The sequence below is a fragment of the Piliocolobus tephrosceles genome, chromosome 21 (genome assembly GCF_002776525.5).
Source record: "Piliocolobus tephrosceles isolate RC106 chromosome 21, ASM277652v3, whole genome shotgun sequence".
Classification (NCBI taxonomy): Eukaryota; Metazoa; Chordata; class Mammalia; order Primates; family Cercopithecidae; genus Piliocolobus; species Piliocolobus tephrosceles.
The window spans coordinates 46,947,640-46,964,142 of NC_045454.1; the positions used below are offsets into that span (position 1 = coordinate 46,947,640).

General features: G+C 50.2%; 2 protein-coding genes across 2 annotated transcripts in view; one reads left to right on the plus strand and one right to left on the minus strand.

Annotated features, from left to right (window-relative positions):
- Positions 1-8,513, minus strand: part of CATSPERD (cation channel sperm associated auxiliary subunit delta) — a 70,367-nt gene extending 61,854 nt beyond the window's left edge. Inside the window, 3 exon segments of the mRNA XM_026455615.2 lie at positions 2,682-2,755; positions 5,204-5,258; positions 8,425-8,513. Coding sequence (XP_026311400.1) covers positions 2,682-2,755; positions 5,204-5,258; positions 8,425-8,498 — 203 coding nt within the window. The 5' untranslated portion in view covers positions 8,499-8,513.
- Positions 8,514-8,936: 423 nt separating this feature from the next.
- LONP1 (lon peptidase 1, mitochondrial) overlaps positions 8,937-16,503 on the plus strand; it is a 28,462-nt gene continuing 20,895 nt past the window's right edge. Inside the window, exons 1-3 of the mRNA XM_026455614.1 lie at positions 8,937-9,525; positions 14,668-14,756; positions 15,687-15,806. Coding sequence (XP_026311399.1) covers positions 9,097-9,525; positions 14,668-14,756; positions 15,687-15,806 — 638 coding nt within the window. The 5' untranslated portion in view covers positions 8,937-9,096. The remainder of the gene's footprint in view (positions 9,526-14,667; positions 14,757-15,686; positions 15,807-16,503) is intronic.

The following is a 16,503-nucleotide window of genomic DNA, read 5'->3' on the forward strand; positions in this document are numbered from 1 at the left end:
AAAAAAAAAAAAAAAAAAAAAAAAAAAGAAAGAAACCATTTGTTCCTTCATATAGGAAACTTTTAAATAGGAAAAGGCCATCCATGAACATGGTATATCATTTCATTATCCAGATCTCCTCCCCCAACTTCCCAATAAATTTTATGGTTTTCAACAGATAAGAATTACTGAGTTGGCCAGGTGTGGTGGCTCATGCCTGTAATCCTAGCACTTTGGAAGCCAAGGCAGGCAGATCATCTGAGGTTAGAGGAGTTCGAGACCAGCCTGGCCAACATGTTGAAACCCCATCTCTACTAAAAACACATACGAAAATTAGCCAGTTGTGGTGGTGCACACCTGTAATGCCAGCTACTCAGGAGGCTGAGGCAGGAGAATTGCTTGAACCCGGGAGGCAGGGGTTGCAGTGAGCCAAGATCATGCCACTGCACTCCAGCCTGGGCGACAAGAGCAAAACCCGGTCTCAAAAAAAAAAAAAAAAAGAAAAGAAAGAAAAAGAATTACTGAGTTAATTCCTATTCCTTTTAAAGTCTTTGTTGCCATCATGAATGGTATTTTTCATAATAGCCTTTAAAAAAAGAAAGAGAGGCTGGGCGCGGTGGCTCAAGCCTGTAATCTCAGCACTTTGGGAGGCCGAGACGGGCGGATCACGAGGTCAGGAGATCGAGATCATCCTGGCTAACACGGTGGAACCCCATCTCTACTAAAAAAATACAAAAAACTAGCCAGGCAAGGTGGCAGGCGTCTGTAGTCCCAACTACTCGGGAGGCTGAGGCGGGAGAATGGCGTGAACCCGGGAGGTGGAGCTTGCAGTGAGCTGAGATCCGGCCACTGCACTCCAGCCTGGGCGACAGAGCGAGACTCCGTCTCAAAAAAAAAAAAGGAGGGAGAGAGAGAGGGATGGCTGGGTGCGGTGGCTCATGCCTGTAATTCCAGCACTTTGGGAGGCCCAGGTGGGTGGATCACCTGAGGTCAGGAGTTCGAGACCAGCCTGGCCAGCATGGTAAAAACCCTGTCTTTACTAAAAATACAAAAATTAGCCGGGCGTGGTGGTGCACACCTGTAGTCCCAGCTACTTAGGAGGCTGAGGCAGGAAAATCGCTGGAACCCAGGAGGTGGAGGTTGCAGTGAGCCAACATTACACTACTGCACTGCAGCCTGGGCAACAAAACAAGATTCTATCTCCAAAAAAAAAAAAAAAAAAAAAAAGAAGAGAAAGAGAGAGAGAGAGATGGGTCTTACTGTGTTATCCAGGCTGGTTTTGAACTCGTGGGTTCAAGGAATCCTGCCTCCTGCCTCAGCCTCCTAGACATAATTACGTTTTTTTTTGTTTGTTTGTTTTGTTTTTTGTTTTTTTTTTTTGAGACGGAGTCTGGCTCTGTCGCCCAGGCTGGAGTGCAGTGGCTGGATCTCAGCTCACTGCAAGCTCCCCTTCCTGGGTTTACGCCATTCTCCTGCCTCAGCCTCCCCAGTAGCTTGGACTACAGGCGCCCGCCACCTCGCCCAGCTAGTTTTTTGTATTTTTTAGTAGAGACGGGGTTTCACCGTGTTAGCCAGGATGGTCTCGATCTCCTGACCTCGTGATCCGCCCGTCTCGGCCTCCCAAAGTGCTGGGATTACAGGCTTGAGCCACCGCGCCCGGCCTTCTTTTTTTTTTTTTTGAGACAGTCTCACTCTGTCGCCAGGCTGGAGTGCAGTGGTGCGATCTCAGCTCACTGCAACTTCCGACTCCTGGGTTCAAGTGATTCTCCTGCCTCAGCCTCTCAAGTAGCTGGGACTGTGGGTGGGCGCCACCACGCCCAGCTAATTTTTGTATTTTTGGTAGAGAAGGTGTTTCACCACATTGGTCAGGCTGGTCTCGATCTCTTGACCTCGTGATCCCTGCACTTCGGCCTCCCAAAGCGGTGGGATTACAGAGGTGAGCCACCTTGCCCGGCCCGCCCCAGCGAATTTTCTGTATTCATTTATTTATTGTTTGATTGATTTTTGGTAGACACTGGGATCTTGCTATATTCTCAGGCTGGTCTTGAATCCCTAGCTTCCAGCCATCCTCCAGCGATCCTCCTGCCTTGGCCTCCCAAAGTGCTGGTACTATAGGCATGAGTCACTGCACCTGGCCTCCAGTCCCCTTTTTGATGCTGCCAGACTGATGCCTTGAATATAAACAGGAGTCATGCAGCCTGGAATCCTCCACTGCCCTCAGGGTGAGGGTAAGCATCTTGGTACGGTGGACAGCCCTGGTTTCCTAACCTGCTACCGTTACGAACTCACGTGCATGCTGGGCATGGTGTTTTCATTCCTTTGAATGCTCTGCTCTAAGCCCATACACATCTGGCTGCTCCCACCATCCCAGTGAACTCCTACTCATCCTTCAAAACCCAGTTTTGTCATCGACTCCCCAGTGGAAATTTCCTAGGCATTTTTTCCTGAGGTATCCTAACAGTGCTTATACCAAGCATCTTTGACAGGTGGTGCCACACTATACTGCAGTTGTTTTATTTCCTGGCTGATCTCTTCATCTCCCTTCCTCCAATTCCAGCCCCTGACCATGGACTCCCTACAGGCCAGCACCTAACAACACATGGCAGAGCCGTCTTCTTTAATGTTTGTTGAATGAATGAATGAGGACAAATCTAAAGATTTAATTTAAAAGGAAGGTAACAGTACATAAAATTGTCGCTTACCCTAGATATAGTGCTATATTTTTCTTGCAAGGATGTTTAATCAAGCGTGTTGCAGATTGAAAATACAGGCGGTCCTAGAGAGACAATCACAAAATCTTAATAATATCAATAACCATAAACGGCTGGTAGAAATAATTTTCAATACGCACCATTATCAACATAAAGGGTGAAATCTGAATTAGGTAGGTGGATTGTACCAATGTCATTTTCCTGCTTTGACCTTGTGCTATGATCATGTCAGATGTGACTGCTGGGGGAAGCTGGCGGAAGGGTTTGGGACCTCCCTGTACTGTTTTCGCAACTTGCTGCCAATATGTAATTACATCCAAATAAACAGTTTTTTAAATTCACAGGGTGGGCCAGGTGCAGTGGCTCATGTCTGTAATCCCAACACTGGGAGGCTAAGGCAGGAGGATTTCTTGAGGCCAGGAGTTTTGAGACCAGCCTGAGCAGCTTACCACCACCACATCTCTACCAAAAATATAAAAATTAGCTGGGCATGGTATTGCATGCCTGTAGTCCCAACTACTGGGGAGCCTGAGGCAGGAGGATAGCTTGAGCTCAGGAGTTGTAGGCTGCAGTGAGCTATGATGTCAGCACTGCACTACAGCCTAGGCAACAAAGAAAGACCCTGTGTCTAAAATAAATGATAATTTAAAAATTAAAAAAATTCAGGCTGAATGCAGGGGCTCACCCCTGTAATCCCAGCACTTTGGGGGGCCGAGGCGGGTAGATCACGAGGTCAGGAGTTCGAGACCAGCAGGGCCAACAGGGTGAAACCCCATCTCTACTAAAAATACAAAAATTAGATGGGTGTGGTGGTGCACACCTGTAATCCCAGCTACTTGGGAGGCTGAAGCAGGAGAAGCGCTTGAACCCGGAAGGAGAAGTTTGCAGTGAGCCAAGATTGTGCCACTGCACTCCAGCCTGGGCGACAGAGCAAAACTGCGTCTCAGAAAAAAATAAAAATAATTAATTAATTAACAGGGTAATTATTTATATCATATCTCATACCTATACATGTTACTATTTGTTTACAGATGATTAGTTATTTGAAAGGCCAGAGAATGATAAATATTAACATGTTAGAAACCAGTCACTTGAAGATTGTTTCAAAATGCTGACACCATTTGTGAAATTATGCAGTTTTTTTTTTTTTTTTTTTTTTTTGAGACGGAGTCTCGCTCTGTCACTCCAGGCTGGAATGCAGTGGCGCGATCTTGGTTCACTGCAACCTCTGCCTCCTGGGTTCAAGCAACTGTCCTGACTCAGCCTCCCGAGTAGCTGGGATTACAGGCACCCACCACCACGCCTGGCTAATTTCTATATTTCTAGTAGACATGGGGTTTCACCATATTGGCCAGGCTGGTCCTGAACTCCTGACCTCAGGAATCCACCCGCCTCGGCCTCCTGAAGTACTGGGATTACAGGCATAAGCCACCTTGCCTGGCCGAAATTATGCAATTTTGTCGACAGGAAACGAATTTGAACTGACAGAATATTTTTTCTTCATGCATTTTAAGCATGAAGTAAACTGACATTTCCTGTGACACTGTATGAGGTAAACAAAGTAACAGGGTTTGCGCCTACTGTTACTCTGCATTTTATTTATTTATTTATTTTTTTGAGACAGAGTCTCGCTCTGTCACCCAGGCTGGAGTGCAGTGGCCGGATCTCAGCTCACCGCAAGCTCCGCCTCCCAGGTTTAGGCCATTCTCCTGCCTCAACCTCCCAAGTAGCTGGGACTACAGGTGCCCGCCACCACACCCGGCTAGTTTCTTGTATTTTTTTTAGTAGAGACGGGGTTTCACCATGTTAGCCAGGATGGTCTCGATCTCCTGACCTCGTGATCCGCCTGTCTTGGCCTCCCAAAGTGCTGGGATTACAGGCTTGAGCCACCGCACCCGACTTACTCTGCATTTTAAAATCTCCTATCAAGGCTGGGCACGGTGGCGAACGTCTGTAATCCCAGCACTTTGGGAGGCTGAAGCAGGTAGGTTACTGAAGTGCAGGAGCTCGAGACCAGCCTGGAAAACATGGCAAAACCTCGTCTCTACAAAAATACAAAAGTTAGCTGGGCGTGGTGGCACACACCTGTAATTCCAGCTACTAGGGAGGTTGAGGCATGAGAATCGCTTGAGCCAGGGAGGCAGAGGTCACGGTGAGCCGAGATGGCGCCACTGCACTCCAACCTGGGCAACAGAGCAAGACCCTGTCTCAAAAAGTGAAATCTCCTGAGAGAGAAGTAAACAGAACACTCGATAAAAACTCAAGACCATCTTAGTTCTGTTCCCACTTCTTCCTCTGGGCGTTGTTCAGATGACTTGATCTCTCTAAACTTGTTTCTCAGTGAAATGGGAAAGATTAATCCCTACTTCAAAGGGGAATGAATTGTAGAAACTGAGTAAAGTAATGATCTTAAATACCTGACAATACCAGCACCCAAGAAATGTAAGAAGTGTTACCTCTGATCCTGTAATTAGATAAAAGTGAAGGATGAATTTAAGGGTGGAACCACATACCCCTTGAACGTCCTGTATGACATTAAACACTTTTCCTGTCCTCACTGTGCGAGCACTAGAAGTGACAAGAAAGACCATCTGTCAATTTTTATTGAATATTCAGCATGACTCCTCCTACTCAGCCACCTCAGGGTTAACCCTAAAGTATCTGTTGTTTTTTTTTTTTTTGAGACGGAGTCTCACTTTGTCGCCCAGGCTGGAGTGCAGTGGTGCAATCTCAGCTCACTGCAAGCTCCGCCTCCCGGATTCAAGTGATTCTCCTGCCTCAGCCTCCCGAGTAGCTGGGACTACAGGCGCCCGCCACAACGCCCGGCTAATTTTTTGTATTTTTAGTAGAGTCGGGGTTTCACCATGTTAGCCAGGATGGTCTCGATCTCTTGACCTGGTGATCCACCCGCCTTGGCCTCCTGCAGTGCTGGGATTACAGGCGTGAGCCACCGCGGCCGGCCAAGAATATCTAAAGGCTCCTTCACAGACCCCAGTTGAGGAAGATTATGAAGTCCTGCAACAAAGTATTCAGGGCTCCTTAAGGGAGTGTATGGTGACTGGAAGGATGGTATAGTTTACAGCAGAGGTGCTCAATCTTCAATATGCATCAGAATCACTGGGGTTGCAGGGGGCGGGGGGGGGTGGTTTTGACAAACTGTGGGGAAAAGAAAGAAAGATCAGACTGTTACTGTGTCTATATAGAAAGAAGCAGACATGAGAGACTCCATTTTGTTCTGTATTTGAGATGCTGTTAATCTGTGACCCTACCCCCAACCTTGTCCTTGCAAGAGACCTGTGCTATGGTGACTCAAGGTTTAAAGGATTTTGGGCTGTGCAGGGTGTGCTTTGTTAAACAAGTGCCTGAAGGCAGCTTGCTGGTTAAAAGTCATCACCATTCTCTTAATCTAAAGTACCTAGGGATACGCACACCGCCAAAGATCGCCAAAGATTGCAGGGACCTCTGCCTAGGAAAGCTAGGTATTGTCCAAGGTTTCTCCCCATGTGATGGTCTGAAATATGGCCTCGTGGGAAGGGAAAGACCTGATCGTCCCCCAGCCTGACACCTGTGAAGGGTCTGTGCTGAGGCGGACCAGTACAAGAGGAAAGAAGGCCTCTTGGCGGTTGTTGGCAGTTGAGATAGAGAAAATCAGCTGTCTCCTGCCCGTCCCTGGGCAATGGAACATCTCGGTGTAAAACCCGATTGTATGTTCTGTTTACCGAGAAAGGAGAAAAACCGCCTTAGGGCGAAAGGTGGGACTTGCTAGCAATGCTGCTCTTTATGCACTAAAAAGGCTTATGAAGATGTTTGCATATGCATATCAAGGCACAGCACTTTTCCTTAAACTTATTCATGTCACAGAGATCTTTATTCATGTCTTACTGCTGACCTTCTCCCTCCGATGATCCTATTATCCTGCCACTTCCCTTTTTTCTAAGATGGTAAAGATAATTATCAATAAATACTAAGGGAACTCAGAGACCCGGTGCTGGCGTGGGTCCTCTGTACGCTGAGCGCCGGTCCCCTGGGCCCACTTTTTCTTTCTCTATACTTTGTCTCTGTGTCTCATTTCTTTTCTCAAGTCTCTCGTTCTACCCAAGGAGAATCGCCCACAGGCGTGGAGGGGCAGGCCACCCCTTCACAAACCACGGTTTGCTGGGTCCCACTGCCAAGTCCCTGACTCAGTAGGTCCAGGTAACTGCATTACTAAGCAATTACAATAAATTCCCAGGTGATCTTGATGATGCTGGTCCAGGGACCATTCTTTGAGAATCTGTGTGGGGAAATGAGAGAACTGGATATAACCCATCTTTTCAGACCTCGAGACAAATCCTATTAGTAAATTTCACTGGAAAATCTTTCTCCCCACTTACTAGCTATGTGTTGTTAGGTAAGGGTGTCTTTAATTTTCCTAAGTATGCTTTTATATCCATAAAATAAGGGTATTGGCCGGGCGCGGTGGCTCAAGCCTGTAATTCCAGCACTTTGGGAGGCCAAGGTGGGCGGATCACGAGGTCAGGAGTTCGAGACCAACCTGGCCAACAGGGTGGAACCCCGTCTCTACTACAAACACAAGAAATTAGCTGGAAGTGGTGGCGGGCACCTGTAATCCCAACTACTCTGGAGGCTGAGGCAGGAGAATTGCTTGAACCTGGGCGGCGGAGGTTGCAGTGAGCCGAGATCGTGCCACTGCACTCCAGCCTGGGCAACAAGAACAAGACTCCATCTCAAAATAAAAATAATAATAAAATACGGGCATGGCTCGGTGTGGGTGACTCACACCTGTAATCCCAATACTTTGGGGGGCTGAGGCAGGAGGATCACTGAAACCTAGGAGTTCAAGACCAGCCTGGGCAAAACAGTGAGACCCATCCCCCCTTTTTTTTCTTTGATTGAGTCTCCCTCTGTCACCCAGGCTGGAGTGCGATCTCGGCTCACTGCAACTCCACCTCCTGGATGCAAGCGATTTTTCTGCCTCAGCCTTCCAAGTAGTTGGGATTACAGGCACCTGCCACCAATCCCGGCTGATTTTTGTATTTTTAGTAGAGACAGGGGTTTCATCATGTTGGCCAGGCTGGTCTGGAACTCCTGACCTCAAGTGAGTGATCTGCCCACCTCCGCCTCCCAAAGTGCTGGGATTACAGGCGTGAGCCACTGTGCCCAGCCAGTGAGACCCCATCTGTACAAAAAAAAAAAAATAAGTAAAATAAATAAGGTTAAGGAATCATTACTCTAGGAATCTTCCTGTAAACATCAAATGAGACCATACACCCTAAGAAAACAGCTCACAGGTCCCTACTGAATGTGACAGTTTAGTCCAGCTGGAAGTTCCCTGAGGGCAGGAACGGAGTTTCAGCAACTGGTCCCCATGGCAGGTTGGAGTATCCACTAACCTAACATTTAGTGAAATTTCAAAATGTGCTGGGTAAGGCCGGGCGCGGTGGCTCACGCCTGCAATCCCAGCACTTTGGGAGGCGGGGGTTGCAGTGAGCCGAGATCGCGCCACTGCACTCCACCCTGGGCAACAGAGCAAAAACTCCGTCTCCAAAAAGAAAAAGAAGTGGGAGGGCTTAATATCGGGCTGGGAGGGTCGGGTGAGAGAGGCGTCAAGTTCGATTCCTAAAAAGAGTAAAAGGAGAGCCTCAGAGAGGTTGGGGAGCAGACCTCGGCTCCAAGATGAACTAGCACCCTCCCGACCCCCGGGAGCACCCCTGCCCCAGGAGGGCAGCCCTACTGGCAGAGCGGCTGAGCTGTGACCAGCGGTCGGAGCCACATGGTCACAGCCGCCACCAGCATCAACATCAGCATCGACTTGGCCCTCCGCCGCCACCACTGCCCCTCAACCGCCACCGGGAGGCGCTGCACGGAGTATGTGCAGACTGAAGCCTGCGCATGCGGACCAATGAGTCCCGGGAGCAGGCCTGAGCGCACTGTAGCCCCGCGCTCCGCCTAAACCCTGAGCATGCGCAGACGAATGCCGGGAAGCCTGAATCCGCGCACAAACGCGCGCCCAGAGCCTGGGCATGCGCACCCGGCCACCCGTGGCCAGTCTAGAGTCTGAGCATGCGCATGTCGTCCGCGCGCCTAAGCGTGTGCACAGGAGGCTCATGAGTTCCTAAACGCTGCGTTTGCAACAATACGATGTTTTGTACGGGCGCTGGCGTGTGCCCACAGATATCCACGTGACCGGAAAACGCCTTGAGCGCGTAAAGTAGGAGACCGGAAGAGGCGGAGAAGATGCCGTCGCTCGAACTCCGCCCCCTCTTCTCCGTGTAGGCCCCGCCCCCTGAGGCAGCTGTTTCGGGCCTCCCCCCCATCGGGTCCCGAGGCACGCGCCGGGCGTCACGTGCGTTCCACGGCGAGCGGAAATGACGCGAGATGTGTGCGCCGCCAGTATGGCCGGGCTATGGCGACGAGCACAGGCTACGTGCGATTGTGGGGAGCGGCGCGGTGCTGGGCGCTGCGGCGGCCGATACTGGCCGCCGCCGGGGGGCGGGTCCCCACTGCAGCCGGAGCGTGGTTGTTCCGAGGCCGGCGGGCATGTGACGCCTTTCCTCCTTGGGCACTGTGGGGCCGAGGCCCGGTAACCGGGGGCCAGTGGCGGGGGTTTTGGGAAGCGAACAGCCGCGGCGGAGGTGCATTCTCGGGGGGCCAGGACGCCTCCGAGGGCGGCGCAGAGGAAGGAGCCGGAGGCGCGGGGGGCAGCGCGGGCGGCGGGGAAGGCCCGGTCATAACAGCGCTCACGCCCATGACGATCCCCGATGTGTTCCCGCACCTGCCGCTCATCGCCATCACGCGCAACCCGGTGTTCCCGCGCTTTATCAAGATTATCGAGGTAATGGGAGTCCCCGCCTCAGCCTCAGGTTTCCCACCTTTGCAAGCAGCGGGCTGAACCGTGGGATCACTTCAGCGCCCTCGTGTTTCGCAACTTTTTCAGACATGAAGTTTCTCAAAGGGTGCAGTTCGAATCCTTGTCTGCTCACCACTAGCTTGGCAACCTTGAGCCAAAGTCCTCCCCTGTCGAATTTCTTAGGATCTGTTAGATGAGAGGAGTTGAACCCAAAGAGCCTAGGATTATCCACTTAGAACCCCGGTCGTAGAAATCTGGGGCCGGGGCCGGGCGCGGTGGCTCAAGCCTGTAATCCCAGCACTTTGGGAGGCCGAGATGGGCGGATCACGAGGTCAGGAGATCGAGACCATCCTGGCTAACACGGTGAAACCCCGTCTCTACTAAAAATACAAAAAACTAGCCGGGCGAGGTGGCGGGCGCCTGTAGTCCCAGCTACTCCGGAGGCTGAGGCAGGAGAATGGCGTAAACCCGGGAGGCGGAGCTTGCAGTGAGCTGAGATCTGGCCACTGCACTCCAGCTCGGGCGACAGAGCAAGACTCTGTCTCAAAAAAAAGAAATCTGGGGCCGGGAGGGACCAGAGTAGTGTTTCGGCGCTGTTAGTTTTCTGCTTACTTGGCATAAGTTTTGTAACACCTCCTTGCCCCAGGCGCTCTGCCGTCTGGTTACGAGCCTCACTGGGATCAGAATTCTTTTGTTTCTTAAACAAATACTTCTTGATTGATTGCTTATTATTTGCCAAAGACTGTTCTAGGTGCTGGGGATATGGCAGTGAACAAAACAGACAAAAATTTATGCCTTTGAAGCTGGGAATTGTGGCTCGCGGTGTAGTCCCAACTACTCCAGCGGCTCAGGTGGGAGGATTGCTTGAACCCTGGAGTCCAGCCTGGTTAACATGGCGAGACCCTGTCTCTTAAAAAAAAATCTGGGGCCGGGCGCGGTGGCTCAAGCCTGTAATCCCAGCACTTTGGGAGGCCGAGACGGGCGGATCACGAGGTCAGGAGATCGAGACCATCCTGGCTAACACGGTGAAACCCCGTCTCCACTAAAAAATACAAAAAGCTAGCCGGGCGAGGTGGCGGGCGCCTGTAGTCCCAGCTACTCGGGAGGCTGAGGCAGGAGAATGGCGTAAACCAGGGAGGCGGAGCTTGCAGTGAGCTGAGATCCGGCCACTCCACTCCAGTCCGGGCGACAGAGCGAGACTCCGTCTCAAAAACAAAAACAAAAACAAAAAATCTGCCTTGGAGCTTACATTCTGGAAGGATGAGACAGGCAATAAAGGTGATTAGTAACAATATTGTATTAGAAGGCAACAATTACGAGAGATAATAGAGCATGGATGGGACAGGAGGCTTAGGAGGGTGGGAAGAGGACGTTATTCAGTGTGTTCTTGACCTCCTACCACGTAGCTAGTGCTGAGAATACTGTAGTATATACTGTATATACAGTATACTCAGCTAGTGCTGAGAATACTGTAGTATAATACTGTAGAACAAGTCATGCAGTCCCTGGCCTTAACTTATGTTCCGGTGGTAGAAATTAGATCATTTCAGACTAAGAGTTGAGGGTGGGGAGGGAGCAGGATGATGTAATAGGGAGAAAGCAGTGAGTGTAAGGAACTTGAGCTTTTAGAGTAGGAAGGCCCCAAGAGCCTTCTCCCCCAACTCCCCTTCCCTTAAAAAACAACTACTGATGTGGAAACTGGGATCTATGGGAAGATTATCTCTTAACTGGCGGGGAGCAAGGTCATGCAGTGAGTCAGCCTCTGCGCTCACCCTCCAGACTCTGATAAACAAATCTCAAGGATCTGTTAGGAAGGGAAAGGCCATTTCAGAGGGGCAACAGACAGTGAAGAGGGGACAGAGGGAGCTTCTCCAACGCTGTCAGTTTGTGTGTCCGAGCTTTTTTTTGTTTTTGAGACAGAGTTGTACTCTGTCATCTAGGCTGGAGCGCAGTGGCTCGATCTCACTGCAACCTCCGCCTCCCAACTCCCCGAGTAGCTGGGATTACAGGCGCTCACCACCATTCCTGGCTAATTTTTATATTTTTAGAAGAGACAGGGTTTCACCACGTTGCCTAGGCTGGTCTCGAACTCCTGACCTCAAGTGATTCACCCGCCTCAGCCTCCCAAAGTGCTGGGATTGCAGGTGTGAGTCACGGCGCCCAGCCCCAAGGTCTTTCCTTGATGTTGAGCAGTAGTTACTGATGCAGGCCCCAGAACAAGACCCTGTGGGGTCCTATTCTGGCTCCATAACCTTCAAGTTATTCCTTTGGCTTCCACATTCTCATCTGTGATATGGACGTATTAGTGTCTTACTAGAGTTGTCGTGGGACTTAAATGAGACCATGTGGGCTGGGCACGATGTCTCACGTGTAATCCCAGCACTTTCGGAGGCTGAGGCAGGAGGATAATTTGAGACCAGCATGGTCAACATAGACCCTGTCTCTACAAAAAAAAAAAGAAAGAAAGAAAAGCCGGGCACAGTGGCAAGCACCTGTCGTCCCAGCTACTTGGAAGGCGGAGGCAGGAGGATCACTTGAAACTGGGAGATCAAGGCTGCAGTGAGCCATGGTGTCACCACTGCACTGCAGCCTGGGCAACAAAATGAGGCCCTGCCTCAGTAATCACCTGATATTGTTTCCTCTTTGGTGTACTTCTGACATTTCAGGACTCTGCCCCGGAGGCCTTTTTCCCATCCTTGACTTCACCCCTGGCAGTTCTCTTTACCCTCCCAGGTTTCTGGACCCAGGATGCTGTTCATCAGGTCTGGGCCCCTCAGTTCTGCAGAGTGGCAGATGCCCCTTGCTCCCAGCGTCTGAGCAGAGAGATGATTCTTCTAAAAGAGTTCAGACTGCCCACGTGGAGCTAGCCAGGAGGGTTAAATTAGTGGCTGCGGATAGTATTTGGGAGACTGGCAGGTGGTTCTCATTATATTTCTGGTTGATGATGCGTTGTAAATCATAAAGATGGATCCTGCCAAGGCCAGGAGGCAGATGCCAAGGATGCAGCTATCAGCTGTTGGCAGAGGGGAAATTGGGGGGCAACTTCTTTGGGGCCCAATAAATGTTTCTGAAATTGTTAGCAAAGCTAATCCTCTTCAGTTTGTGCTTGACTATCTGGCCAACTTGCTCTAGAAAGTTCTGTCATTAGCGACTTCTGAGTATAGATCAGTGGTTCTTAATTTTTGGTGGGTGTTAAAGAATAAATCGTAAGTGTTAGAAGTACTAGTTTATTTTAAAAACTAACTTTGTGGGCCGGGCATGGTGGCTCACGCCTGTAATCCCAGCACTTTGGGAGACTGAGGTGGGCGGATCATGAGGTCAGGAGAACGAGACCATCCTGGCTAACACAGTGAAACCCCGTCTCTACTAAAAATGCAAAAAAAATCAGTTGGGCATGGTGACGGGCGCCTGTAGTGCCAGCTGCTCGGGAGGCTGAGGCAGGAGAATGGCCTGAACCCGGGAGGCAGAGCTTGCAGTGAGCTGAGATCGCACCACTGTATTCTGGCCTGTGCGACAGAGCGAGATTTTGTCTCAAAAAAAAAAAACATGATTACTTTCCTAAGTCCTTCCGCAAGCAGCTTCCTCTTTTCCTTTGTTCTCCCTTGCCTTTATCTATTTTTAAAAGTTTTAAGTTATCAGTCAAGTTAGCTTAGATTGTGCGTCTGGCTCCAGCCAATAGAGGCAAGACACAGTGGCAAAGACAAATTGCGGAAAAGATAAAAATTGCTTTGGGAGGCTGAGGAGGGCGGATCACAAGGCCAGGAGATTGAGACCATCCTGACTAACACGGTGAAACCCCAATATATATATATTTTTTTACTTTATTATATAATAAAGAGTAAAAAAAAATCAAAAAGAAAATAGAGATGGGGTCTCACTGTGTTACCCAGGCTGGTCTGAAACTCCTGGGCTCAAGTGATCCTCCCGTCTCAGTGCCCCAAAGTGCTGGGATTACAGGCATGAGCCACCACACCTGGCCAGGCCATTACCTTTAATCAAGGTCTGTCCAGTGAATTAACGAAGACTTGAAAGAAATCAGGTGAGCTCCTTGCTCCTTCAGATGCTTCCTAGAAGAAATCATTAGCACTGAACCTGCTGTTGAGAATGTGCTGTGATCCTGGGGGTCTTGATCATTAATTAACAGCATATGATGGGATAAGGAAGTAACTTTCAATGAAAATTGGAGGGACCGGGCATGGTGGCTCATGGCGAAACTCCGTCTCTACTAATAATACAGAAATTAGCAGGTGCAGTGGCATGCGCTTGTAATCCCAGCTACACAGCAGGATGAGTTGAGAGAATCGCTTGAACCGGGAGGTCGAGGTTGCAGTGAGCTGAGATTGCACCACTGCACTCCAGCCTGGGCGGCAGAATGAAACTTTCTTTAAAAAAAAAAAAAGGAAGTCATCAGCCTCTGGAGTGGGCCACATTTGAATTACTTGTTTGTTCTGACATTAATAAAAGCAGAATGGTTTTGATTTTCAAACCAAGACAGTTTGCCCTGGACATCCCTTTTGAAGCTGGATGTTAAATCACTTTCTGGGTTCTGACCATCCATCTACTTTGAACTTCCTTTGGAAATGGAGGAAACCACTAAGAAAAATGCAGCTAGTCAATTCTGCCTCACTGTATTCGCCACCACAGCCTCCTGGCCTCCTCTTTTTTTTTGGGTTTCGGCGTTCCCGAACCCTGTTGATTAGTATCCCGGATCTGATTAGCATGTCTCCAGAGAATAATCTAGACAGCGTTAGAGCCGCTGTCAAAAAATGTCAGCTAGAAAAGTTAACCTGGGCTGCGTGTGGTGGCTCACGCCTGTAATACCAGCACTTTGGGAGGCTGAGGCAGGTGGATCACCTGAGGTCAGGAGTTCGAGACCAGCCTGGCCAATATGGTGAACCCCTGTCGCTACTAAAAATACAAAAATTAGCTAGGTGTGGTGGTGCATGCCTGTAGTCCCAGCTACGCAGGAGGCTGAGCAGGAGAATCCCTTGAACCCACTGGGGGCGGAGGTTGCAGTGAGCCAAGATGACGCCATTACATTGCAGCCAGGGCAACAGAATGAGACTCTGTCTCAAAGAAAAAAAAAAATCTACCCTGCATTTCACCTTGGGGTCATTGTCATGCTAGGTTAAAAATAAGAAGTTGGTTGAGCTGCTAAGAAGGAAAGTTCGTCTCGCCCAGCCTTATGTCGGTGTCTTTCTAAAGAGAGATGACAAGTAAGTGTGATTTTTTTCCTTCATTCCCTTGTTGACGTTGCCCTGGAGTCCAGCTCACCACAAGTCCTACTTTGTACTTTGCACTTTTGACTCTTGACCCCAAGGAAACCAGGGAAGACCTCCAGAGTAAAGACCAGGAGCCAGGCAGGCTACCTTTTCAGCCTGGGCTAAGAACTCAGCTTGTAGCACTAAACTTCATGCTTTGTTAAAATGTCGGGGAAATTAACTTCAGGGACCCTTGGTGATGAGATGTACCATGAGGCTGCCTGAAAGCCGAGCTAGCTGGTCGGACATCATGGCTCCATGTAGAAATGAGTTCCATGGGCCAGGCGTGGTGTCGCACACCTGTAATCCCAGCACTTTGGGAGGCTGAGGCATGTGGATCACCTGAGGTCAGGAATTCCAAAGCAGTCTGACTGACATGGTGAAACCTCGTCTCTACTAAAAATACAAAAAATTAGCCAGGCGTGGTGGCAGGCACCTGTAATCCCAGCTACTTGGGAGGCTGAGGAAGGAGAATCGCTTGAACCTGGTAGGTGGAGGTTGCAGTGAGCCCAGATCGCACCATTGCATTCCAGCCTGGGCAACAAGAGCGAAACTCCATCTCAAAAGAAAAATTCCATGTATGCATTCCAAGCAGGCTCTGTGATAGGAGCATAGAAGAGACTTAAAGTCCCATCTGGACCATGTCCTTGTGGCTGACTTAGTGAGGAGCCACCACCCGGTCCTGTGACCACTGGGGACAGCCCTGACCTGGCAAGAAGCTTCCCTAGACTCTGGAGCTCCTGTGGGAGCCAAGGAAGCCGCTCTTTGTTTTCAGTAGCATTTGGTAGGGACGTGTCTTTTCTCTCCCTCCTCCCTCTCAGCCGGAGACATCCTGCCAAGCATGCAAGCCGTGTTCCACCATTCCTCTGTGCTCCTCTTCCACAGCAACGAGTCGGACGTGGTCGAGAACCTGGATGAAATCTACCACACGGGGACATTTGCCCAGATCCACGAGATGCAGGACCTTGGGGACAAGCTGCGCATGATCGTCATGGGACACAGAAGGTAGACGGCTGGCAGGGGGTAGTGGGGGGTGGAGGGCAGGGTAGCACGCAGGAGACCAGCCCAGGATGCCCCAGGCCCCAGCATCAGCCTGTCTTGTCTGTCAACCCCGTAGCTTTCTTATCAGCACTGAGGCCAGAGCTGGGAGTGAGAGTGAGACGTGTCACCTCTGGACGCCTCCTGTCTCAGAAAGGGGCGAGCTGCAGGGCCGGGCACAGTGACTCCTGCCTGGAATCCCAGCACTTTGGGATGTCAAGGCAGTTGGATCACTTGAGCCCAGGAGTTTGAGTGCAGCCTGGGCAACATAGCGAGATTCCATCTCTGCAAAAAAAATAGAAAAATTAGCTGGATGTGGTGGCTCATGCCTGTGGTCCCAGATACCCAGGAGGCTGAGGTGGGAGGATCAGCTGAGCCCAGAAGTTTGAGACCAGCCTGGGCAACACAGCAAGACCCTGTTTCTATAAAAAATTTTAAAAAGTTACACATGATGGTGTGTTCCTGTAGTCCCAGCTACTTGGCAGGCTGAGGCAGGAGGATTGCTCGAGCCCAGGAGGTCGAGGCTGCAGTGAGCTATGATCACACCACTGCACTGCAGCCTGGGCAGCAGAGTGAGACTCTGAGTTGAGGTGGTACTGGGTGCTCTGAGACAAGATGCAGACGGCGTGAGAGGTGGAGGGTGCTCGGTGCTCTGAGGGGAGAC